Source organism: Chiloscyllium plagiosum, chromosome 36 (assembly GCF_004010195.1).
Source record: "Chiloscyllium plagiosum isolate BGI_BamShark_2017 chromosome 36, ASM401019v2, whole genome shotgun sequence".
Taxonomy (NCBI): domain Eukaryota; kingdom Metazoa; phylum Chordata; class Chondrichthyes; order Orectolobiformes; family Hemiscylliidae; genus Chiloscyllium; species Chiloscyllium plagiosum.
Window position 1 is genome coordinate 37,244,229 of NC_057745.1, and position 27,070 is coordinate 37,271,298.

At 41.9% G+C, this 27,070-nt stretch overlaps 1 protein-coding gene across 7 annotated transcripts; it reads left to right on the forward strand.

Moving 5' to 3' along the window:
* The first annotated feature begins 836 nt into the window (after window positions 1-836).
* treh (trehalase (brush-border membrane glycoprotein)) lies at window positions 837-25,157 on the forward strand. Of its 7 annotated transcripts, none has more exons than XM_043677713.1 (15): window positions 837-2,223; window positions 3,652-3,752; window positions 6,413-6,554; window positions 8,144-8,231; window positions 8,969-9,069; window positions 10,058-10,150; window positions 12,832-12,948; window positions 13,482-13,604; window positions 14,010-14,059; window positions 14,348-14,539; window positions 15,418-15,644; window positions 19,193-19,304; window positions 20,662-20,774; window positions 21,653-21,706; window positions 23,673-25,157. In XM_043677713.1, exons 1-15 carry the CDS (start codon window positions 2,072-2,074, stop codon window positions 23,811-23,813), a joined length of 1,806 nt encoding a protein of 601 aa, XP_043533648.1. In that variant the 5' UTR covers window positions 837-2,071; the 3' UTR covers window positions 23,814-25,157. The 7 variants fall into 7 exon arrangements, with proteins under 7 accessions (XP_043533648.1, XP_043533649.1, XP_043533650.1 ...); XM_043677714.1 differs by having other exon boundaries at window positions 14,351-14,539; XM_043677715.1 differs by lacking the exon at window positions 13,482-13,604.
* Window positions 25,158-27,070: the final 1,913 nt, after the last annotated feature.

Here is a 27,070-nt window from a genome sequence, read left to right on the forward strand (position 1 = left end):
ATGTGCTGGAAAAACACAGCAAGCCACGCATCATCCGAGGAGCAGGAGAATCGACATTTCGGGCATAAGCCCTTCTTCAGGCTTATGCCCGAAACGTCGATTCTCCTCCTCGGATGCTGCGTGGCCTGCTGTGTTTTTCCAGCAGCACACTTTCCAACTCTGGTACTCCAGCATCTGCAGTCCTCACTTTCTCCTAGTTGATCACTTGGAATACAGGAAGAGCTAGCCATTGGATGCAGAACTGGCTTGAAGGTTGAAAACTGGTGGCGGAGGGTTGCTTTTTAGACTGGAGGTGTGTGCCGCAAGGACTGCTGCTGAGTCCACGGCTTTTTATAACTTTTATATACATGATTTTGAATGTGAACATAGGCATGGTTAGTATGTTTGCAGATGATGCCAAAATTGGAAGTTTTATGGACAGCAAAGAAGGTTGTCTCAGTACAACAGTGTCTTGATCAGATGGGCCGATGGGGTTTAATTTAAATAAATGTGAAGTGCAGCATTTTGGAAAGGCAAATCAGGGCAGGACTTATACACTTAATGGTAAGGTGCTGAAGAGTGTTGCTAAACAAAGACCTAGGAATACAGATTCATTTGAAAGTGGAGTTGCAGATGGGCAGGATTGTGAACAAGGCTTTTGGGATGCTTGCCTTTATTGGTCAGAGCATTGAGTATATGAGCTGGGAGATCATGTGGCTGTACAGGATATTGATTAGGCCACTTTTGGAATAATGTACGCAATTCTGGTCTCCCAGCTATAGAAAGGATGTTGTGCAGGGTTCAGAAAAGATTGACAATGTTGCCAGGCTTGAAGGGTTTGAGCTACAGGAAGAGGCTGGGCTATTTTCCTTGGAGCATTGGAGGCTGTGGAGTGACCTTTATAGAGGCTTAAAATTATGAGGGGCATGGTCATGATAAAGCGTCAAGGTCATTTCACAAGGGTGGGGGGAGTCCAAAACGTGAGGGTTAAGGTGAGAACTGAAAAATTTTAAAAGGGACCCAAGGGGCAACTTTTTAATGCAGTGGATGATGCTTGTATGAAATGAGCTGCCAGAGGAAGTGGAGGAGGCTGGTACAATTTACAACATTTAAAACGCATCTGCATGGGTATATGAATAGGAACGATTTTGAGACATGGGGCTAGATTTTATTTAGAATGTCTGTCTGGTTGGTATAGCTAAGTTGGACCAAAGGGTGGGTTTCCATGCTGTACAGCTCCTGTGCCTATGACAATACCCCTTTTCCCTTGAAGGGTCCTCCTCCTGTGCTCTTACCAGGCTTTTGATGTCATGGATATCTTTTGAAGGTTGCAAATACACCTTTCCTTTCAAAGGCTCCCTTAATTAGGGTTAGGAGTATGCCAATTTCTGTTTATGAATATTTGTACCTTGACTGCAGGTTGGTGGGGAAATGAAAGTAAAATTTAATCTTTTCATGGGTTATCTGTGTGTGTATGTGCATTTACATGAAGCAGCAAATCTTTCCATATGTTCAGATCAATTAAATTTGTGCAAAATTAGCTGTTGTTATGAACTTCATTTGGCTCATGGACTTGCGGCCAACCACTAACCATGATGCATCTGAACTGAAAGGCTGTGTTGATGTCTTATCTGAAATGTCTCAAAACAGATTTTTATACTTTTCTGAACCCCAATCCTGAACATATTGCCATGATCACTGTCCGACCTTGCGTACAATATACTTTCAGCAGGGTTCACTGGATGGTGCTGAGGAATAACAGCAATTCCCCAAATTTCACTAAAATTATGAATTACAATTCCTAATTACATCTAAAGTATATTCAAGTGGATATAGATTTTATTCAGGATAAACTGGGCATTGACAAATGGTGCTTTAGAGAGACTTTTAATGAAATATAAACGTCACAGAATTTGGTGAATGTCAACTCTAAGCCTTTATTGAATGCCACATTTGGTCATCTTTAGTCATTAATGCTGTTACTTCTCTGCCTTGAACTTTGATATTAGGTTTTTCTCCTCCCTTTTTTTTTTTTGCTGACTTATCAGATTCCTGTTATTTAGACCTTTGCACTGAGATTAACATTCATTTAATGCTGAATAGTCTTGCTCTTGTTATACTAATTGAGACTGCTGCCTCCAAGCTTCATTTAATTATGGCTCTGAAGTCTTGGAATTGGCTGGTGGTAGCACTTTGTTTGTGTGATCATGGATCTGCAACAAGATTTCCTTCCCCCTGTGACAGGTAAGTGTTTATTTTCTGTGGAGTATAAAATGAATTCAATGCTAAATTGGTAGTTTTATTTTCTGTTTAAAGAATTGTGGGTTGGCAACTCTCCAGAGATTGCATTCCAATGTAATGCTGAGCATTACTGGTGGTGCCTTCACGCCAAGCTCTACCTGCCTTTTTAGGTTTGAAGTCCTGAACAGGATTCCCTCTGTTATACACAGATATTAGGTGGCTCTCAATTTTTGTTTAAAGTAGTTGGTGAACATGGTTTGATTTTTAAAATATTATTTCCAGTAATCCTCAAACCTCTTCAGTGGATATTTTTGAAAAGCACTGTTTTGCATATTGTAATATAGGCTACTTTTTTTGAGGTACGTTGCTGTTGTAGAAACCTTCCTAGTATTTTGCTCATTCTCTTATCTGCCAGTCTTCTCATCGCCCATCTTTCTCCTTTTTATTTTACCTGAATTAGATTCCTGTCTGAAATCTTCCATTGCACTTTTAAGTAGTCCCCTGGGTAGAGATTTGGAGTAAATGTCCTAACTAATTTGCCCTTTGTGCCCTACAGGTAAATCTACCCAAAGACTGCATATATATTGGGATGGCTCGGTGTTTGAATGTATGGCAATGGTTTAACTCATTGAATAAAAGGATGTGTAACCTATCCTAAAGACAATATGTATTAATGTAATACTATGTTATCCAGCTAATTATATTCTCTTGGATGTGGATTTTTTTGGCTAAGGCAATGATAGTTGGGAGTCAGTTATGCAGGATGGAGTTCACACACCATTACAAATGGAAGAATTCATATAGTGATGTTGGGTCTGACAATCTCTGGATCACCAATTGCATCAGACGAGTCTAATGAAACCTAGTTTAAATACGTTCGTTTGTCCGTCCGTCCCTGGATTGTAGATTGGCAAATGCCCTGAAATCTAGATTGTTTTAGACATTCTCACAGTTAAGTGTATGATTCAGTACGTTACACTTGACTCTCGAAGGAGCACTATGAATTATGTATTGTACGTAAACTGCAGAAGTAGGCAGCTGATATTGTAAACTTTTAACCATGAAGCAAACTATCCAAACTGTAGCCATGAAAATCTTTTCATCACTGGCTTGTCTTGTTTTTAAATGCATGGATTTGGAGTATAGAAAAGAGCTGTTCTTGGTACTGATCTAATTTGTTAGTAACCAGGATTTTAATCAATTTAATAAGGTGATGGATTTATACGTGGCCTCCAATTATGATAAATACCTATTTGGAGTATGGGGGCAAAGACTTGGATACCACTGGAATGTAGGGATTTCCCTGTTGAAGGACCTTTAAATGGCATGAGTATTCTAAATGTTTACTAAGTGTGATACAATCTGTGGTGTTACAGTGAGCAAATTTGTATAGAATGTCCACTTAATTTCTTGCTTCTCTCACTTCCCAAGCCACATCTACTGTACTGGAAAGCTTCTACACAAAGTGCAGATGGCGAAGCTCTTTGATGATGACAAACATTTTGTGGATATGAAATTGAAGATGAATCCAGGTATAAGACTTTTTTTTTCTTGGTCGACTACTTGGTTCCATTTCATTTAGTTTCCAAAGAATACTTTGATAGGATTTTTTCAAAATATTACTTGTAAGTAAAATTCAAAGTAATCAGCCAGTCTAGTCAATCACGGAGTTTGAGGAGATGATAGTGGCTTTGGAATGTGTTGTTCTGTCAATTGCCAGAGTCAGAACAATCCAAAATCGTCATCTGTTTTATCCACTCCTGCAACCTTTCACAGTAATGGCTACAAACTTGGCACAGATTCGGAGAGGTTATAGTCCAACGTGAGTTGGGCATCATGTTGTGCAAGTTCTTTAGTATGGCCATGTTTTGGAGTACAGTATTTAATTTGGGTCACCCTGCTATAAGAAAGATGTTATTAATCTGGAAAAGCTGCAAAAAAGATTTACAAAGATGTCACTAAGACCAGACGATTTGAGTTATAAGGAGCGGCTGGGACTTTTCTCCCTGGACTGTCGGAAGTTGAGGGGTGACCTTTTTATAGAAGTTTATAAAAGCTTGAGCGGCATGGATAGGGTGATGAGTCAAGGTCTTTTTTTCCCCTAGGTTGGAGGAGTCCAAAACTAGAGTTCGTATGTTTTGGGTGAGCGGGAAAGATTTTAAAAGGGACCGGAGATGCAACATATTCAGGGAATTGTCTATATGGAACGAACTGCTAGAGGTGGTGGTAGAGATGGGTACAATTACAACAGTTTAAAAGATATATTTGGGCAGGTACATGGATAGGAAAGTTTTGAGGGATATGGGACAAGTTCACTTTAGGAAATCTCTTTGGCATGGGTGACTTGGGCTAAAGGCGGTTTCCAAGCTGTATGACTGACTCTCTATAAGGTTTTTCCCCCTTTTTTTTGTGGGGTGTGGGCAATGCTGGCAAGGTCAATATTTGTTTCCAATTCTGAATTGCCTTAAACTGATTTGTGAGGCCATTTCTGAGGATAGTTTTAATCATGTTGCTGTGGATCTGAAGTAATGTGTAGACCAAACCAGTTGAAGATTGCAAATTTCCTTCCCTATTGGATATTTGTGTCTGTGTCTGTGTCTCATTCTCCCTGTATGTGGGTGCCCTCTGGGTCTCCGGTTTCTTCCCACAATCCAAAGATGTGCATGTTGGGTGAATTAGCAATGCTAAATTGCCCATTGTGTTCATGGATATGTAGGTTAGGTACATTAGACATGGGTAAAATATAGGATAATAGGGTAGGGAATGGGTCTGGGTGGGTTACTCTTTGGTGTGGACTTGTTGGGCAAAAGGGTCTGTTTCCACACTGTCACAACTCTATTCTAATGCACAGGTGGGTTTTACAATAGTCTCAAAGGGTACTATTAAACTAGCTTTCAGTTCCAGATTCCAGCAGCCAACCTGGTGGGAGTTGTGCCTGTGACCCCAGGGCCTTTGAGTTGCCAGTCCAGTGAATGTTATCTCTATATGCCATTGGCAACCTGACTAATGAGACTAAAAATGCATAGAAAACACTTCAGAGATGAATCCATTTCATCTTTAAATATCTGGTTGCTTAATTTTTTACATGGTGTGCTAAAGGGCACAAATGTTCAACATGGAATCTCCTCCATCCCTATTTTTTTTTTCTATCTCTTCTTAGTTCCCCATCTTCTGAAAAGTCATACTGGGGTGTTTTAAACTTTAACCATTCGTCACATGTGAGAGCCTAAGACAGTGGGTAGTCGGATAATTGAATTTGAGGTGTGTCACAGTTGAACTTGGTTCTGTTCTTACTTGGTGGTTTTGCCAGTTGGGTAGTCATCCTTTTTTTTTACCCAAGGAGTTAAGACTAGTTGAAGCCCTTGCATCTGCTTTCTAGGTTCCTTGAGCACAAGCCTAGAGATGGAATTTGTCTGACTCAGTAACATGCTAGAGAACTATATGGGAAGAATATGTTAAGGGAAAGAGCAGAGAAGATTGACTAGTTTGACAGAATTGAGGGGCTCTACCTATCAGGGAAGTCAAGTAGGCTGTGTATTATTACTCCATTTTTTTTAAAAAAAAAAGAGGTGACCTCATGGAGTTATTTTAAATTTTGGAAGGATTTGATAGGGTAGATCTAGCAAAGATGATCTAGTAATGAGTGGTTAACCAGAGCATGGTAGATATAACAAGTCAACAAAAAAATTTGAGGGGTCAGGAGAAACCTCTTGACTCAGTGTTCCACACCTTCACCATTCTTTTATCATAATGAATGGTTGGGGAGAACCACAGATGTGTTTGAGAAATTTGGAGCATATGAAGGAGAACAGAATAAAGTATTATTAAAGTAAGATGAGAAAAGGCTTATGCACAATGTAAACACCAATATTAAACCCATAGCAAAATACTACAGATGTTGCAAGTCTTAACCAAGAAAACTCTTAAGTGCTCTGGAATGGTAGCATCTGTGAAGAGAAACAAAACTAGCATTTCAGGTTGTAACCTTTTCCTTGGATCTGGCAGTACTGAAATAAGCCATTTGAACCAAATGGTCTGTTTCTCTGCTGTACCTGCTATATGAACTGTTTGTTTTTACAATGGATCAGGTCATTTGAGAGAAAGTTACTGACTTGTGATTTCTTTCAGCTTTTAAAAAGATTTGTATTTCGATCATTTTTAACTTTCTCTTATCCCCACTGAAAATCTGAAGGTGTCGTTTTGGCAGCTTTTCGAAACCTCACTTCCCCTATTGCAGAGATAACTAAGGAGCAACTGAAACTCTTTGTCAAAACATACTTCGATGCTCCTGGGCAGGAGTTTGAGAAATGGACACCGGCTGACTGGTGTGATCAGTAAGTGTAAAAATAACAATCTCTCTGTCTTAGCTTTTGTTTCTGAGGTTAAGGTCCAAGGCTGGCTGAATTATTTAAATGTGTGATGCAGCAGGCAGCATCCAAGGAGCAGGAGAATCAACATTTTGGGCATAAGCCTTTCATCAGGAAGTAAAGACTACTTGACCTGTCTTCTAGGACAATTGTGAAACTGAGCTTAACATGATGGTTATATAATCACATTACAGTCAACGCAAGTTTTTAAAGTTTGCGCTTTAGAAACAGTACCCCCAATTTGTAAATTGCGTCTGAGCAAACTCTGGTTAATGAAATGTGTGTTAGGGCGGATTGACCTTGTGCATCAGTTTGATAGCTGAGTCAGAGGGTGTAGGTTGTAATCCAACCCCATTACATAATCTACTTGGCTTTTCAGTGTTGTACTCCCTCAGTACAATGTTCGATGTCTTTTGAATCTAATAGAATAGGTTTTAATTTCTGACTTGCCTTTTCACAAGTTACGTTCTGGTTAGCACTTTTCCCAAAAGGTGTACTATTATCTATAAGGTTTGAGTATGTGTAAAATGGCTGGTGCATATGCTGGCATAATTCATAGCATGTCTGAATTATAGACACTTTCATAAAGCATTTTGAATTGACGTAAGCTTCTTTTCATATGCAAATAAAGTTGGATTTGATAAATCAACTTTATAATTAGTAGCACTTTTAGTATTAAACAGATCATTACCCGGGCTATGGCAGAGTTGGCAGTGACTGTCCTGCAACAGTAACCATACTTTGGAAGTTACTCACTGCTTGCTGTATCCAACTGCAGTCAGGTAGGCAAATAATATGTTGGCCTTTTTATTGTAAGGCGACTGGAGTCCACGAATAAGGAAGTGTTACTACATTTGCTTAGGATTTTGGTGAGATCATGCCAGGAACACTGCAGTTTTTTAAATTCTAACCGAGGAAGGATGCAGTTGTATTGGTGTCATAGCACTGAAGGTGTGCAAGATTGCTTCCTGTAATGAGAGGCTGAATAAATGGGCCTACGTTTGCCTGGCGTTCAGGAGAATGAGGAGTGAACTCACTTGAAACATGAAGGAACCTGACAGGATAGACACTGAGAAGTTGTTTCCCCTAGCTCGGCCATCCATATACTAGGCCAGAGACTCTAGTGAATCAATAAGTCTGAGATGAGAAATTTCTTCACTGGAGGATTGTGGATCTTTGGAATGCTAAAAGAAAATTCTGATAGTACTTGGCAGCCTGGCAGCATTTCTGGATGGAAAAATAAAGTAGTTGTTTCTGGTTCTCATTTGAAAGGTCAGGACCTGAAATGCTAGCTGTTTCTCTGCCTGCTCAGTACTAAATAGACCTGAATATTTCCAACCAGTAGTTTTTGATTTGAAATTGAAGACTTTGGAGTTGCACACATCAAGGGTAGTGAACACTTCACTGTTGAATGAATGTATTTAAGGCTCAACAAGAATTTTTCTCTAATGGAAATGAGGAATGTGGAGCTGGGAAGTGGGCAGATCCATTATGATCACATCCGCTATGGCTTCTATGTGTGTGTCTCTTAATGAAAATGTCACCATCTCTTACAGCCCCCAAATCCTTCAGAAAATTTCTGACCAGAAACTGCGCCTTTGGGCTACAGAACTACATGCTCTCTGGAAGTCCTTGGGGAGGAAGGTATATGTGGAATCGTACTTGCAGCATGTTCACTGGCATAGATTTACTTCTGATTTGTTGTGCAGATGGGGGAAATTGACCAGTTGATCCAATACAGTCACTGCAACAGCAAACATTTGGACACTGCAATTCCATTTCGAAAGTGGGTTGGCAGGGTAGTGATGCTATAAGCTTATGGTAGATGTGTGCTTCAGTTTTCACCTAGTGCGGACTGAACCTGCAAGCTCATCCTTTCCCACAAATAAGCAATTAAATTCAAAACTGGGGTTCTATGTTCTTAAGTGGGCAGGCCTCCTTTTGTAAAACTCCAAATGGAGTGTGGCAGCATTCCTATTGAGACACGCTCTAGTCCTTGTCAAACTCTAACTCCTCACTAGCCACTCCTGTTCTTGTGAAATATTTTTATACAGGATGTCAGACACAAACATCCAAACAAGCCATGCATTTATCAATGTCTAGCACTGTATCAACAGCATTTTCCTCCAATTAAATATTAGGAAGACAGAATTTATTCTTGTGTGTCACCATCCATGCACCAATCCCTAAATACTGCTTTCATCTCTGTCTGAGGTTAAGCCTATCTGCTTGTAAACTTGGTGCTATATTGATCCCAAAATGGATGTTATAGACCAGCTTCATCTTAATTTGTGGAGCATGATGAGATGCATGTTTCATTGTTGGATTTAGGGACATGTCCCTCTACTTGAATCTGATTATGCACCTCTTGATCCTTTCAGATTAAACTGGATGTGCAGGCACACCCAGAACTGTATTCCCAGGTTTATGTGCCCAAACCATTGATAGTACCTGGTGGTCGTTTCAGGGAGTATTATTACTGGTAAGAGTGCATTGTGGACTTGTTGCGTTAGCAGTGATTGTTGTCATACTATCCTATACCCCCTACCCCCCCCCCCCCCCCCCAAAAGGTCCAGGAATTCCCCATATACATTCGGGACACCACCCATGGGGCTTCCACACCAACTCCAAGACTTCTATTTTCCTGGCCCCCAATGCCTCATCTTCACCATGGGCATCCAGTCTCTATACACCTCCATTTGCCATGACGAAGGCCTCCAAGCCCTCCGTTTCTTCCTCTCCTGACATCCCCACCAGTACCCTTCCATTGATACTCTAATTCATTTGGCTGAACTGGTCCTCACCCTCAACAATCTCTCCTTAGAGTCCTCCCACTTCTTCCAGATGAAAGGGGTAGCCATGGGCATCTGCATAGGCTTCAGCTATGCCTGTCTCTTTGTTGGCTACGTGGAACAGTCTATCTTCAGCAGTTACACTAGCACCACTCCCCACCTTTTCCTCCAATACATTGATGACTACATTGGCACCACCTCCCATGAAGAGGTTGAACAGTTCATCAACTTCAACACATTCCACCCCAACCTTAAATTCACTTGGACTATCTCAGACACCTCCCTCCCCTTCCTGGACCTCTTAATCTCCATCAGCGATCACCGGCTCAGCACTAAGTTAAAAATCACACAACACTAGGTTATAGTCCAACATGTTTATTTGGAAGCACTAACTTTCAGAGTGCTGCTCCTTCAGGTGGTTGTGGAGTAGGCAATTGTAAGTCACAGAATTTATAGCAAAAAAGTTTAGTGTGATGTAACTGAAATTATACATTGAAAAATACCTTGATTGTTTGTTAAGTCTTTCACCTGTTAGAGTGACCATGTTAGTTTCTCTTCTAACAGGTTAACATTGCTGATTTGTAAGCATCATGGCAGAATGGTCCCACACTGTGTAGTGAAGGCTCAATGTGCACTCTACCAGGATTGCATACTGAATTGTTTTCTTCTCATTCTTAGGGACTCCTATTGGATAATAAAAGGGCTTCTGCTGTCTGACATGAGGGAAACTTCTAAAGGAATGATTGAAAATTTTCTGTATCTCATGCAAAGGTAAAATAGAACAGGCAATGAGACCTATAACCCTAAGAGTGAGCACTTTAATTAGAGGGAGTCTTAGCTATGGGGGTTACTATGGTCCAGTTCAGTGTCTGATTGTCAAGTAAATGTTGTAGGTCAAAGGGCTGGCCAAAGACTGGGGATTCTGGAACAAGTAACTGATTATCTGACATCCCAACGTCTGTCCATCATCGATGAGATGATACAAGTCAAATGTATGGAATCCATCCCACTTGGCCTCGATGAGTTCAACTCCAACAATGTTCTGAGCTTGACACCAGAACCAAGCTCACCTGATTAGCTCTCCAGCCACTGCTGGTACCTGCTGCTGCAACTATGCATGTGCAAGATATGCTGCACCAATTTTTGACATGCTTTCCAAACTTGTGGCCTCCCACCTAGAAGGACAAAAGTAACAAAGCATGGTCGCAGCACTACTTGCAAGTTACCCTCTGAGTCTCCCTATTTGCATTTAGAACTATATTGCTGTTCCTTTGCTGCTGTCAAATCTGGAATTTATTTAGTACATCCAGTGCCATTACGAACACAGTATTTTTTTATTAGATTCCCTACAGTGTGGAAAAGGCCCTTTGGCCCAACAAGTCCATACCGACCCTCCGAAGAGCAACCCACCCAGACCCATCCCCCTATGTTTATCCCTGCACCTGACACTATAGGCAATTTAGCATGGCCAATTCACCTAACCTGCACATCTTTGGACTGTGGGAGGAAACCGGAGCACCCGGAGGAAACCCACGCAAATACTGGGAGAATGTGCAAACTCTGCGCAGACAGTCACTCGAGGCTGGAATCAAACCTGGGTCTCTGATGCTGTGAGGCAGCAGTGCTAGCCACTGTGCTGCCCAATTGACTGTAGATATTCAAGAAGGCTGCTCACTGCTGTCTTTTCAAAGCAAATTAAGAGTGAGCAGTAATGCAATTTCTACATCAAAGCTATTTCTTTTCTTTTTAAATAGAGGCACCATGTTTGAGAAGTCAAAGGAAACTAGGGTGAAATAGTTTAGGGTGAAATGAAACATAGTAATTGCAGATGCTGAAAATCTGAAGTAAAAATAAATTGCTGGAGAAACTTGGCAGGACTAGCAGCATTTGTGGAGAGAGCACAGTTAATATTTCAAGTCCAATATCCCCCTCAGAACAGTGAAATTAACTCTTCGCATTGCAGCAAATGGTCTGCTGTAGTTGTGATGTTTTCAGTAATGTTGGTGAGGGATCAGCCTTGCTGGAGTATAATTATTCTTTTCTCCTTTAATCCTGTTTTTCATTTCACTGAATTTCTTTGTACCTAATTTCTCTTCATTCACCCCATTTCCTTTTCCATCTTTCTTTCCCACCTTTTTTTCCAAGATGGTGGTGAAGTAGAGGGGTGCTGAGCCTGAGGATCATCTGCTCCCATCTGCCTGTTTTCTTTTTCTCTTTTTTTTTTCTCTTTTTACTTTGCTCTTTTTGTTTGCTCTCTTCTAAGCCTGGCAAATGGTCTCCAGCAGCAGCGGCAGTAATGCCAGGCTGAGCTGAGACACCCTGGAGTGGGGTCCCTGGCCTGCAATCACAGGCTAGGCAGAGGTTCCAGGTCCACAGTGAGGCCTGAATACATGAAGGAGAAATATGACAGCTTTGTCCCTGTGTGGCAATCTTTGGTATCCAGGTATTCCAGTGGCCCGGCATGGCAGTCTCATCCTGACTGCATCTTCAGGGTAGTCCATTGTTCCTTAATCGACTTACCCTGAGCCTAGGAGCCATTAACTGAACTGTGATGAACTTTATCTTAATTTTCCTTTTAAATGTGGTGATGTGTGACTTTTGTCATTGTAGGTGCTGTGATGGAGCGACTTAAAACTTTTCACTGGGTTTCCTGTAAACGTACATGTGACAATAAGTTTCTATTCTATATCCTACTCAAATATTTTTGACTTTCTGGAGAGGGGCAGTGAGTAAATCATTCCAAGTTGTTGATGTTCCTTTTAACCTAGCTAGGAATTGATCCATAAGTTTAAAATCTGACCACTTGGATTTTCTTTTTTGTTTTGATTTTATTTTTCTCCTCTTAGCTCTGTGGAGCTTAGCTGTGTGTTTTCCCCTAGAATAGGAGAGCTCAGAACTAGAGCATATGCTTAAGGTGCGAGGAGAGAGATTTTACAGGGACTTGAGAAGCAAACTTTCCAGAGGGTGGAATTCTTGTGGTATGAGCTGTCAGAGGAAGTGGTAGATACATTTACAGTTGTAAACTTTAAGACTTTTGGACAGAGATGTGAATAAGGAAGGCTTAGGAGGGAATTCTGAGCAAGGGTCTCTTGACCTGAAGTGTTAACTCTCTGATTTCTGTCCACAGTCCTGAGCTTTTCCAGCAATTTCTTTGATTTACAGCATCTGCAGTTCTTTTGGTTTTTCATGAGGTTTAGAGGGATATGGGCGAAACACAGGCAAAATGGGGCCTAGTTGGAAGCTTGTTCAAGTTTGGACCAAGGGGTCTGTATCTGTGTGGTGAGTCTGACACTACAGTCTCCAGTCACTTGTTTTGATTCTTGCTTCCGGTCTCCTTGTAGCTTCTACCATCAATCCTACTGTTAAACATTGTGAGCTTCCATTTCACAAATTTGAGGGATGAGGAGAAGAATGACATAACTAATGTTTAACATGTTGATTTTCTTTCCCAGATTTGAATTCATCCCAAATGGAGGGCGAATTTACTATGAACGCAGGAGTCAGCCACCCTTCCTGGTGTTGATGATGGAGAGTTACATCAATGTCACAAATGATCTAGACTTCTTAAAGTGAGCTATTTGATAACTGTTAGCTGTGCTGTGATGTCTGTTTGGTTTTTGAGTATTTTCTTCCACTCCAAGGCTACACTGGACACCGTAGACTGAGCAAGCATCTGTTGTGCTACAGTATTGACATCGCTGGCGAGTGTTTTTATTTAAGATATGAAATGAGTATGTTAGTAAATTGTCTGACTGTGTTTTAAAACCTCAACTGGCTCACTGATATCCTGCAGGGAAAGTTATCAGTGTGTACCTACTCTGGGCCTATGTGACTCAAATCCTGGACCAATCTTTGTGAAATGTTCAGAAAGTCCATGCAAGCCAAACAGGTGTATTACTACATCATAGCCGGTCAAAGGCTTACTCTCTGGTGATTTTGCAATGATTGAGTAGTAAATATCAGCCTTATCAGAGGACACCCCAGTGAAAGAATTTGGGCAAGCTGAATCTCTCTAACTCCTGAGCAGAGGAGTGACAGGTGCTTGTGCTGTTCACATCTCCAAGCTTGAATAATGTGAAATGTAACTTTTTTTAAAAATCAGGCAAAGTATTGATCTCTTGGATAAGGAGTATGAATTCTGGATGAAGAATCGAGTCATGCCTGTCAGTGTAGGAAGCAAAACTCATCGTCTGAATCGGTATATTGTTGAAGCAGCTGGTCCCAGGTTTGTACAGATGTGAACTGCTCTTTCTAACTTAATCGACATGTTCCTCAGATTTATTAGGGGAGGAACAGATGAGCATTTTGTATGACCTTCTCAACTTTAAATTCATGCTAGCATTTCGTGGGAATGCATGCTAACTTTAAAAAGAAAATAGCTAGAAGGCTGGAAGAATATAGCAAGCCAGGCAGCATCAGGAGGTATAGAAGTCAACGTTTTGGGTGTAACCCTTCAGGACTCACCTCTTTCAAAAAAATAGCAGTAAAAGCTGGGCAAGGACAAAGCCTAGCAACTCTGGAAGGAGCCTGTTCTTGGGAATCTCTGGAGTTATTCATCTGATCATTCTGTTTGACCTGCTGTGCTTATCCACAATTGTTTTAGTTAAATTTATTCCTTTTTCAAAAACAGGCCAGAATCCTACAGTAAGGATGTTGAATTGGCTCAGGCAGTCCCAGAAGGTAATGTTTATTCTAAAAAATCATTTTAATACCAAAAGAGAGAGCTTTGTGCTGTATCCAATTCCGTGCTGCATGAGCTTGGTGTTTTGAGGGCACTGTAGAGAGCATTTCCAGTTAGGTCGTGGTTAGAGTCTCTAGTCCAAACTCTGCAGTGAATCTGCAATTTGTGTTGATGCCCAGGTGAGGCACATTAAAACTAAAAGTTGAGTCAGAGTGCTGTAGGTAAAATAAAGCTTATCTTTATAATGGTTGAATGACACTCTTTGTTTTTGTCCTCTTCTGCCCAAGAAGACCTGTGGATAGAGCTAAAAACTGGAGCAGAGTCTGGTTGGGATTTTTCATCCCGCTGGTTCATTGACCCCAATGGGAAGAATAATGGAACTTTGAAAGACACAAAAACCACACAGATCCTCCCTGTTGACCTGAACTCTGTCCTCTGCAAGAATGAGCGAATTCTAGCAATGTTCCACAAGCTGCTGGGTTGGTATGCTTCTATGGGCTAGTGCATAAAAATCTAATATTCATTTTCTTGTGTTTTATTACATCCCAGTCTGCTGTTCTGTTTAAGACTTGCAATGCATTAGTCATGTAAAAAGGCAGTCTAAATAAAGGACTCCATACTGTGGTCACCTGAGCTGCAATGTCATTTTTAAGCTGCATTCCAGCACTTGACCATGTTGTCCAGGCTGACTGACCTGCTATGCTGTATGAAGTGACATTCGTTATACATTGTTAAAGCTGCCAGTGAACAACTATGCCATTTGTAACTTTATTTGCATATTCCCACACTGGTATTGATTGCCTCCTGCATTTGGCGGCAGAATGCATTAGGGAAAAATGGTAAGATTCAGATTCTTGCGTGCTGTTGTACTCTCGTTCAGCCCACTGCAGAAGTCCCAGTCCCCTGAGAAGTGCTTCAGTTACACTGCACCAAGATGTTTACAAAATTGAGGTATGGAGAGGGTCAATAGACGACAAAGTCTTTTCCCTGGGGTTGGGAGTCCAGAGCTAGAGGGCATAGATTTAGGGTGAGAGGGGAAAGGTATAAAAGAGACCTAAGGGGCAACTTTTTCAGAGGGTGGTAAATGTATGGAATGAGCTGGTAGAGGAAGTGGTGGAGGCTGGTCCAATTGCAACATTTAAGGGGTATCTGGGTGAGTATATGTATAAGAAGGGTTTGGAGGGATATGGGCTGGGTGCTGGCAGGTGGGACTAGATTGGATTGGGATATCTGGTCTGCAGGTTGGACCGAATGGCAATGATTGATATCTCAAACTTTTCTACCATTCCTGTCTTGCCCCAATACAAGAGTCTTTCGGGCTGATATGATCCTTAATTCACCTGTCTTTATTTTTCAGGTAATTTTTCTAAGGCACAGTACTATGAGGATGCCTTAAAGCATCGCATTGATGCTGTACACGATGTTTTCTGGGATGAAACACAAGGCGTCTGGTTTGACTACAACTTAATAACTAACCACAGCAACACTGCCTTCTATGCTTCCAATTTGGTTCCTCTCTGGGCTGAGTGTTTTGTTGAGCAGGAACCAGGAAAAATAGCAGAGAGGGTGATCCGTTACCTGGAGGTAATGGCTAGTTGCCCCAAATATACTTCACTCTGGGATTGGGGTTTGGGGATGAAGTTTCTCTTGGCCTTCAAAGAGTGAATACCCCCAATCTCCACTCCCTTTCTTTCTCCTCTCCAATCCCCACCTTTTTTAAAAAAAAAAGTAGTAAGACACTTGCCAGGATCTTTGAGACAAGAGGTTACTTCACGTATCATGTTTTCTACTAACTCTGGATCCATGGGCAACACAACCTCTGGCAGTTTTGGAAAAGCTGACCCTTGCGATACCGTTGGGTTGACCAGGTGGACTACAGTTTGGCACCTTATGTCGCCTCAGTTGCTTCGTTTTGACAAGCAGCTGTTAAGGAAAAGAGGGTTCTTACCACAGATGACTATCCATACAACTACTACTTTCCTTACTAGAAAGGAAACCTGTTTGTTGACAATGGGATTTGGTTAGATTCTTAGTGTCTTCTGCATTCTGATAGCTGGTTAAGACTCTCAAATGAAAAATCCATTAATGACTGTTGATCAAACCTGTATTCCAGGAAAAACTTGACATTTTCAGGAGAGGGTCATTTTTGTTATAAATTACTGACGTGCATTGAATTGGGACAGTTTATTATCTCAGTGCTATTGACAGTTCAGTGGCTGTTGATACCAAATAATCATCTGGGCTTCACGCACCAGCAGCAGCACAATCCAAATGTTTACATAGGAACAAAATACTATGGATGCTGGAAATCCAGGAGGATGCTGGAGAAACTTGGCAGGTCTGGCAGCATGTGTGGAGAGAAATTAGTTATTGTTTCAAGTCTGGTGTGAAGTTCTAAAGTGGAGGAAAGCCAGGTTTTATGGTATTGGGCAAGAACTTTCAAAGGCAAGGCTATTTCGGGTAAAGGAATGGCTCGAAAATTGGATAATGAGTTCAGAGACAATACATTCCTGTTACTGGGAAGGGCAAGACTGGGAGGTGTGGAGAATGCTAGATGGCTAGAGAAATTCAGGCTCCTGTCAAGAAAAAGGAGGGGAATGTAAGGTGTGGACAGCTGGGATCAAGTCAATCCCTCCAGGTGTATAAGGGCAGTAGGAATGTGTACTCGGGAAATCAGGAGGGAGTGAAAAGGGGACATGAGATGGTTTTGGCAAATAGGGTTAAGGAGAATCCAAAGAGATTTGACAAATACATTAAGGACAAAAGAGTAACTCAGGAGAGAGTAGGGTCCCTTAAAGATCAAAAACTCAGTCTGTGTGGAACCCCCAGGAATTGAATTAACTTTATTGTCACTGTACTCAAATGAATACAATGAAAGTTTATAAATCACTACTTACAGCACCATCTTGGGTCCAAAGATACCTAGGTCCAGCTTCAGTTACAAGATTGTAATAATGTCATGAACACATGGCAGGTTTTGGATACAGAGTACCTAGGTACATTCCTTAGTTTCAGAATAGAAAAATGAAGAAGAAAAAGTTACCTATAGCTGCACGTAGTATACCCTTCGTCAGATAAACAACAAACAAAGTTAAAAAGGCAAACATCACAATCTGTTTCCAAGGCCTGTGTGCAGCAGACTTGCTCAGGGAGCCTCCTCGGTCGGTCGCCACTGGGCTGTTGTGTGTCGGAGGCGGAGGAGGGTGGGAACGGGCAGAGCATACTAGCTCCAGCTGGACCGTTCTACTCCACGCAAGGAAATGGCTGAGATACTAAATGAGTATTTTGTTGGCTGTTACTGTAGAGAAGGATATGAAAGCCAAAGAACTTGGAGAGATTGAAATCTTGGTGTCCATGTTACTGAGTTGGTGATGGTGCTGGATGTCTTGTAACACAAAGGTGTATTAAATCCCTGGGACCTGATCCGATGTAACTCTGAACTTTATGGGAAGCTAGGGTAGTAATTGCTGGGCCCCTTGCTGAGATATTTGTGTCATTGATAGCCACAGGTGAGGTGCCAGAAGACTGGAGGTTGGCTAGTGTGGTGCCATTATTTAAGAAAGGTAGTAAAGAAAAGCCAGGGAACTATAGACTCGTGAGCCTGATGTCAGTGGTGGGTATGTTGGAGGGAATCCTGACAGACAGGATTACACATTTGGAAACACAAGGAATGATTAGGGGTAAACATGGGTTTGTTCATGGAAAATTGTCTCACTTTTTAAAGTTTTTTTTTTGAAGAAGAGACTAAGAAGATTGAAGGCAAGAGCAGTGAATGCTATCTGTGTGGACTTCAGGTTTCCCATATTGGATGGATTAGCAAGGTTAGATCGCCTGAAATCCAGGGAGATATAGCCATTTGGATGCAAAGTTGGCTTGAAAGTAGGACCTTTGGGTGCACATTCATAGTTTCTTGAAGGGGAGTTGCAGATAGGATAGTGAAGGAGGTGTTTAGTCCACTTGCCTTTATTGGTCAATGCATTGAGTGTAGGGGTTGGGAGGTCATGTTGTGGCTGTACAGGACCAGTTTTGGAATACAGCAATCGATTCTGGTCTTCCAGCTATAGGAAACAAGTTGTGAAACTTGAAAGGGTTCAGAAAAGATTTACAAGCAAGTTGCCAGGGTTGGAGAGACTGAATAGACTGGGCCTATTTTCTCTGGAGCATTGGAGGCTGAGGTGTGACCTTTATAGAAGTGTATAAAATCATGACTGACATGGATAGGATAAATAGCCGAGGTGTGTGTTTTTTTCCCCCAGGTTAGAAGAGTGTAAAACTAGAGGAGCATAAGTTTCCAGTGAGAAGGGAAAGATTTAAAAGGGACCTAAGGGTAGTGAATGCCAGAGGAAGTGGTGGAGGCTGGTACAATTATAACATTTAAAAGGCATCTGGATGGGTATACGAATAGGAAAAACAGTGTGCTGGAAGGATTGGTGCTGGGTCCACTGCTTTCCGACATTTATATAAATGATTTGGATGTGAACATAGGAATAATTAGTAAGTTTGCAGATCACACCAAAATTGGAGGTGTCGTGGATAGTGAAGAAGGCTATCTCCGGATCTTGATCAGATGGGCCGATGGGCTGAGGTGTGACAGATGGAGTTTAATTTAGGTAAATGTGAGAAGCTGCATTTTGAAAGGCAAATCGGGGCAGGACTTGAACACCTTACCATTAAAGGTGTTTTGAAGCATATGGGCTAAATGTTTGCAAATGAGACTGGATTAATTTAAGATATAAGGTCAGCATGGACGAGTTAGACCAAAGGGTCTGTTCTGTGCTGTACATCTGTGACTCTGACTGCTGAAGAGTTTTGTCAAATACACATGGTAGCTGTTTGTCTCTCCAGATGCTGCTCCACCTGCTGCATTTCTCCAGTATTCTGCTTGAAATGAGCAATAAGTGTTAAAACATCAAGACCCTTCAGAGACATGTTATAAAACAAAATTGACATTGAGCCACTTAGAGAGATTTAAGACAGGTGACCGAAAGATTGGTCAATGCAGCATGTTTTGGAATGGAAACTTAGTGACCGACATCAGGTGTTGCCAGTAAATGGGCTGGCAGGATTCTGTAAGTGAGCTGCAGGATTTTCTGTAGATCCCTCACCATATATGATCTGTGCTTTTATCACAGAACCAACAACTATTGTCGTACAAGAATGGAATCCCAACATCCCTGCTGCCAAGTGGTGAGCAGTGGGACTATCCCAATGCCTGGCCACCCCTGCAGCAAATGATCATTGAAGGTAAAACAGTCCTGCTTTCCTTTTATTGGCAGGGCTAGGGTGAGTGTTTCTGGGGTAGACAGGAAGAACTTAAAAGAAAATCAGTAAATGTGGCTGTTGGTGGGAAAAGGCATTGACTTCATGGTTTATATTCTTGTTGCTGATTAGTTTCTAGGTACCCCAGAGTGTTCCTATTCTGGCGAAGGGGAGATGGTCGTCCTCCTTTTCAGCCATTGGTGACTGATCGTGAGCAGTGGGTCATTGCTAACCGAAGCATGAATATAGCTGCAATTGGCTGATTTTGGTTTTGTACAGTCAGTGTCCTAAATGGCTGTGTATGGCCGTATTCGTAATACCTATATCTTTGCCCAATGCTGCCTCCTATCTTTGACCAGATTGAAGGTTGGTTATCTGTTTCCAAGTACTTGGTGACCCTGATACCACCTCACCAATGTCTACCATGATGTTTTGTTTTCTTTTTGATGAAGGCTATGGTTGAGCTTCACTCCATACCACAATTCTCTTCCCAAACGAATTGTTTTATTTCACTATCCTCTGCCATTTACCAGCCACTGTTTTGGTTTGTTCACAACTTTGATCTCCCATCCGTCCTTGAGTTGAGCTTGTAACATTACCTCTCCATTACCAAGGCTACCTGCTGCACCCTCTGAATTACCTAATAGTTATAGCGATGGATGAGACCATGAAATTTGAGTATGGAGAATTTGGCAACATTCTCCATGCTAACATTTGGCAACATTTATAGGTCAGCGAGCATAGTAATGAAGCCAAACAGTGTGGGGGTTGTAGAGTCTTGGACAAGCCCATGATTGAAGGTTAAAGTAAGGTTAGCTAGGAGAGCATTAGAAAGGGATGGATGAATGGTTTGGTAAAGTTCAAATACCTTGTGGAGGCCAAAATAGATGGAAACAAACAAGTTGCTGAAACGACTGGTTCAATAGGAGACCAGTCAGGGAAGTGATGCAGTTTGTACTGAGGTCTGTGCGAGGAAGTGTTAGGCTCATTCTTCATTAGAGAACATCCCTGTAGCATTCAGAACTCTGGACAGGAGGTCACAAATCCCAGCCGCAGTGTATATTGTGTGGCAGGTTAGAAAAACTGCACAACTCCAAACTTGTTTTGTTTTAATGGGCTGTGTGGAAGGTGAGAAGAGTGAGCATTGGCAGTGGTTTAAGAATGGTGAGGGATTTTGTGCTATTGAGGGACTAAGGAAGGAACTAGAGTGTACATTCTATATTTATTTAGTCTGTGGGTCCCTGATCTCCTAGTGAATATCTCCTGTATGTAGGGCACAAATCTCTATTAAATCATCTGAACTTCTGTTCAATTTGTTGGTTTTACTTTGTAAATGACCCAGGCCTGGCAAAGTCCAACTCTGAGGCAGGCCAGAGGATTGCATTCCAACAAGCACAGAAGTGGATCCACTCAAACTGGCAACTGTATGAGAAGCATCAGGCTATGTTTGAGAAGGTGTGTGTGTTTTTTTTTGAGGGGCGGTTACCATCAGTTGTTCTGCAATCAGAATGTCCACACATTCGGTTCTTCTCAATTTGGTCTAACGTAGCTCCCTCCTGCTTGGTTGTGGTGTAAGCTTGGTTCTTCTCCTGACATGAATTTAGCTGGTTGGGTTCAGAGATATGAAAATCATGGCTATCTCTAGAGGGTTAATTCTTCTTTTCTTTGTATTATGATAAAATGGATACAATCTGAGGCTGATTAAATGTGATAGAAATGGATGATTGTTGTGTATGCAAATGACTGAGCAAGGAATTTGCACAGCACCTGTCGACATAGTCTAGGAACTGTTAATGAAGAGTCTAACCCACTCTAGACAGGGAGGTGTGACAGGGTTCTCAAACTAATCATCTAAAGCTCCTGCAAACACACAATCCCTAGAGTGCAAATAGAGGCCATTCAGCCCAAAGAGTCTTGACTAATCCTTCAAAGAATGTCTGACCCAAAACCTACTTACCCCCTCCCCCCCCCCCCCCCCCACCCCCTCCCATAACCCTGCATTTCCTGTGGCCCACACATCCCTGCACACTACGGGCAATTTAGCGTGGTCAATCCGCTAACCTGCACATCTTTGGATCGGGGAGGAAACACACACACAAGCTGAACTTGGAAGCTCCACACACAGTCATCTGAAGGTGGAATTGAACCTGGGTCTCTGGTCCTGTGAGGCAGCAGTGCTAACCACTGTGGGTTGAGGGTTATGATGTAAATTGAAAAGCAATCTGCTAATGTTGGGTTAATTTTAACTGTTAGTAATAAGGTTTTCAAACATTTGCCCCTCTTGCTATAGAGCAAAGACTGTACAACTAACTTGCATTTTTTTGTTCTTGCAGTATGATGTCAATGGGGATGGCAATCCAGGTGGTGGTGGAGAATATGATGTCCAGGTCAGAGCGCCTCTAACAACTGTCATAGCTATTTAAATGCATCTGAATTGTCAGTGGTTCTGCAGAGGTTGGGATGAGCATATTAGCCAGAGCAAAATGTGGATCAAACCACTGGAACCTTAAGCAGTGTCAATCAACACTGAATGTGGTCAGATCCTTGGTGTCCCCCACAGCCAGCCAATCTCTCTCTGGCCTATTTCCATGCTTTACAATGTAACCCAACTCCAGGGGCTCCCGCATAGCAAGACATCATTCAGCTGGCTCTCTGACCCACCCTCCCTGCTCTTTTCATTCAATAGCCATTCAAACATCTTCTCTTTTTTTTCATAATTCCCTTACAACTGAATCTGCATTCTTTGCCTGTTTGAGCAACACATTCCAGATGACGTGTTAATGCCCCCTGCCGCCCCCCCTGTCTGCCCCCCCACCCCCCGTCGGCCCCCATCGTCCTGCCCTTCCCTCCACCAACCCAGAATTTTGTCCAATTAGCGTAAGTATTGACCTTTTTATAGACTCTGTTCCTGATCATTTATTGCTCACCAAATTAAAAACTTGGATACGTTCAACATCATGTTATCCTATCTCTTCTGTCCTCTGTACAGAATTATCCCAGTATCTCTAGCCTCTCCAGAGGCTCTCTTTTTGCATTCTCTAAGCAAAACTAACTTTAATTGGATCTTGGTCCATGTGACTTTCTGTTGCTCTGCAGGATGCTGTGTACGTTTTGTATGCCTAGGGAAGATGTAGTTCACTGTTGAAGTTAACAGCTCATTCATTGACATCAGCTGATGTTAATGTGAATGGTTGTGAAGTCTCAAGAGGTTGTCCTCTGGATAGGAGTTCAGTATTTGGGTGTCAGACTTGGATGGTAATTCACAATGAGTCGATCATTATATTTCACTTGTGGAACAAATGATCAAGTCCTCCCAGGCCTTGAATCAAAAGGTATGCACGTGGGATTTTTTTTGAGGTCCAGAGAGTGCTTTGTTACTTCAGTTGATGACATTGTTTGAAGGTGTTTTCCCTTTTTGATATTGCAGTCACAATTGTTATGGCACAGGAGGAAGCCATTCAACCCAAGTCTGCATCAGATCTCTGAGTCATTTAATGACATTCTCTTGCTGCTGCCTTTTTTTTTTTAGATCTGCTTCACTCACATTCTCAGCCAGATCCTAACCGCTCCTGCACAAACAAGTTTTTGTTTGTTGCCTTTGCCAATTAATTTAAAATCTGTGCTCTAGTCTTCTATCCTTCCAAATTTCTACCCATTAAATTTATTCAGATGCTTCATGATTTGTCACTGCTGTTGAATCTCGAGATTCAGTATCCACAGCAAGCCTGTGACTGGAGGAGCCGCAAGTTGTTAGCAAAGTCCGTGCTAACATTAAGGGAGTTGATGGGAACCGTCATCTGGGGTCTTGAGTGAGTTCCGGAAAGGGTGGGGGTGGAACCTGAACTCCAAGCCTTGCGTGTCTCTTTTTAAATGGGAAATGCATGGAGTATAAAACTTGGGTAAGAGTTTTACCTAGAGTATTGCACAGTTTTGGTGGCCTTCCTCACGGAGGGATATAACGCTTAGTATTCTCTCAGTTCCACAAGGCTGATTCCCAGGTGAGGGAATTACTCTGAGGAAAGATGAAGCATTTTGGGATGATTTTATGAAATAAGATTAAGTATTGACACACTGGGGAATGTTTCCCCAGTCACAGGCTTACTGTGGATACTGAATCTCAAGAGATTCAACAGCAGCGACAAATCGTGAAGCATCTGAATAAATTTAGATGGGTAGAAATTTGGAAGGATAGAAGACTAGAGCACAGATTTTAAATTAATTGGCAAAGGCAATTGATCCTTTTTAAACTTGTAACCCTCACTTATGATACGTGTTTCTCCATTGTAGCCTTGGAGGACTGAATGATTTACTTCTCTTCTGTCTGACAACTAATGCTGTGTTGTGTCCCTGCAGGTGGGATTCGGATGGACGAATGGCGTGGCACTGCAGCTCTTGGATGAGTATGGAGACCAACTCACCTCAGGGGTCACTGGCCAGACATGCCTCACTTTGTTTGCTGTGCTTCCAGCCAGTTTCTTACTCTCTCAGTTCTGAAAAATTGTGACAACGTTGTCACTAATTTGGAGCCTTCCGATTCTGTCACCAATCAGCAGCATTTGCTGTCAGTCACTTGTCATTCTAGGCAAAGGCAGAAACTGAATATAGGAAAGAAAATGCTTAGTGAGTGAAGCGAAAGCGACAAAAGGAATATATAAAGAAGTTTATGGGGGGGATGAGGGGCAACCAGATCTTGAAAGAATGTGTGTACTGGTAAAGCTGCTGCTGTTTCTCTTGAAACCACTTCCTCTATTTCTTCTGAAGCTGTTCTTGACCTTATGGGACTTATGATCCATTATACATTAATTATAAACAGCAACAAAAATTAACGAACTATTCCTGAGATTGTTAGTCAAATGTTGTTGTTTAATTCATGACTCTGGTTAAAAGTACTCCAAACTGCTCACCAAATACCCGAAGACTTCAAACTGCAGGAACCCTTGGATACCTGAGGCTCACATTTGGGATTGCTGGGGATAGTGAAATGGGCTGCAGCAATATTTAGGTCTGTCTCTTTCTGAATGGTACTATTCCTAATTGTAACCGCACTTGAGGGCGTGCAGAGGAGATTCACCAAGATGTTTCCTGGACTGGAACAGTACAGTGAAGAGAGTTTTTAAATAGGCTGGGGTTAATTTCCTTAGGGTGACAAAACTTGAGTTGAGGACTGGGGGGAACACACTTACAGGAGCATAGGGAGAAATTTGTCCATAATTGAGGGCCCAGTAATTACTGGATGTAGTCTTAATGTGAAAAACAGGAGCCTTAGAGAGGATCTGAGGAGAAAAGAAAGTTGTGGCATTTGAGACGCGGTGCCTAAAAGGATAGTGAACCTTCCAATATTTAGGAAGCATTTAGAGGACCGCTTCAAACAGCATAGCATACCAAGTGCTTGAAAATAGGATTAGAATAAATAAGTGCTTAATCAGTGTGGACATGATGGGCTGAAGAATTTTTTCCATGCAATGAAAGCTCGAACTCTGTAAGGTAGTGTATGTATGCTGGGGGAGGATGTGAAATACTTTGTTTTGTTAAGTCCTGTGATCTAGCTGCTAGGTGATGTTCATGTACCTTCAGGGCAGAGAGGGGGAAAAAAGTTTTATTTTTGAAGAAAACCAAAGAAATGGATGCTGGGAATTCTTCTCATCATTTTCTGTTAATAGCTCTTTGCACATCACTAGGTATTCGTTGGATTGATTGTACAGGCTTTCAGAGAATGAAAATGTATTTTATTTCCAAGGTAGTTTGATAAAAGAAAATAGCATTGAAATACTGTATCTCCTTTTAATTCTAAATTTGTAATAACAAAAGAACCAGAATAAAGCAGTTATGTCTCTCAAACGTCTTTTTCAAAACTAATGTTCAATGTTCACAAAAGTCTCTGTGCAAAGAGATCATTCAGCCAACCAAGGCTGCAGTAGCTCTTCCAATAAGTATATTACCAGCTCCTGCTGTCCTAGCTCGCCATGTTATTCTTATCCAAATAACTGTCAGTGTCCTCCTGACTTCCTCCATTGAACCTCCTTCCACCATAGGCAATGCATTCCAGACCCCAATTACTTGATTTGTGAAAGGTTTTTTAAAATCACCTTCTTGCAACTTTATTTGTTTTTTATTTTCTAATCAACCTGTTAGAGATGTTACTACTTACCTTTTGGAGCAGGTGGGACTTCAACCTGGTCCTCCGAGTTCAGAGTAGGGATACTATCACTGCAGCACAATCCTCCTCCTCTATATTTTATATAAATTGGTCAAAAGCACAGCTTCTACACAAGTGAGCCAGAGGTTTATTTTTTGAACAAGTTAGTCCCTTTACCCTGACATTGTTTTTAAAGAAAATTCCTTTCTCCTATTAATATTCTAATTAGAATTCATTCGTCCTTGTGGTACAGGTGAAGCATTGAAGCCAAGTCTAGTTTATAGGAAGCTGCAAGATGGCACTAGTGTGCCGCACAGTATTTGCAGCATGTAAAAGAAGCATCCGTGCTATTTCTATAATCAATAGATCAGATTTAAGCTCTGAAAAGCTGCTACATTAAGTCATGGATGGTGATGGACAATTAACTATTAGCCAAATAGTGGAGGCTCTGCAAATGCAATGGAGAAATCCTGCATGTCAGTTCAAAAGGCAAGGCTAAAGTACTTGCAACCATCTGCATGCAGGACATACCAAATGGACAATCCATCTTGGCTTTCCTGATGTCCTCAGCATTACATCAGTCTTCAATCAGTTTGATTCATTCCACAAGCTATCAAAACTCTAAAGGTACTGGGTACTGAAGAAGTTCCAGCAGTAGTTCAAAGACTTGTTCCATACTTGTGCCCCCAACCAAGCTGTTGCAATACAGCTGCATTCCTGGCACTGCCTCACAGCGCCAGGGACCCAGGTTCGATTCACGCTTCGGGTGACTGTGTGGAGTTTGCACATTCTCCCTGTTTGCGTGGGTTTCCTCCAGGTACTTCAGCTTTCTCCCACAATCCAAAGACGTACAGGTCAGGTGAATTAGTCAGCGGTAAATATAGGGTACGGGAATGGGTCTGGGTGGGTTACTCTTTGGAGGATTGGTGTGGACTTGTTGGGCTGAAGGCCTGTTTCCATACTATAGTGCATCTAATCTAATGCACTGTGGGAAATTGCCCAGTTATGTCCTGTGTATGGGAAAGCAGTTACTGCTTTATCAGTCCGGTTTCTGTCATCAACAGAGCTACCAAGTGGTACCTGCAAAGGAATAATCTGTTTACTCACCCAGAGTTTGTTTTGCCTGAGCTCTTAGTCAAAAGAGCTAAATTCCAGAGGTGTGAGTGACTGCTGTTGATAGCAAGACAGCATGTGATTGAACACAGGAACAGTGGGGTAAAAACAATAACTGCAGATGCTGGAAACCAGATTCTGGATCAGTGAGGCTGGAAGAGCATAGCAATTCAGGCAGCATCCAACGAGCAGCGAAATCTACGTTTCGGGCAAAAGCCCTTCATCAGGAATAAAGGCAGAGAGCCTGAAGTGTGGAGAGATAAGCTAGGGGAGGGTGGGGGTGGGGAGAGAGTAGCATAGAGTACAATGGGTGAGTGGGGGAGGAGATGAAGGTGATAGGTCAGGGAGGAGAGGGTGGAGTGGATAGGTGGAAAAGGAGCTAGGCAGGTCGGACAAGTCCGGACAAGTCATGGGGACAGTGCTGAGCTGGAAGTTTGAAACGAGGATGAGGTGGGGGAAGGGGAAATGAGGAAGCTGTTGAAGTCCACATTGATGCCCTGGG

Coding starts and splice junctions, on each gene's coding strand:
- treh (XM_043677713.1), top strand. CDS start 2,072: ATGCTGAATAGTCTTGCTCTTGTTATACTAATTGAGACTGCTGCCTCC. Junction 3,753..6,412: donor GAAATTGAAGATGAATCCAG/GTATAAGACTTT, acceptor GAAAATCTGAAG/GTGTCGTTTTGGCAGCTTTT. Junction 8,232..8,968: donor GGAAGTCCTTGGGGAGGAAG/GTATATGTGGAA, acceptor TGATCCTTTCAG/ATTAAACTGGATGTGCAGGC.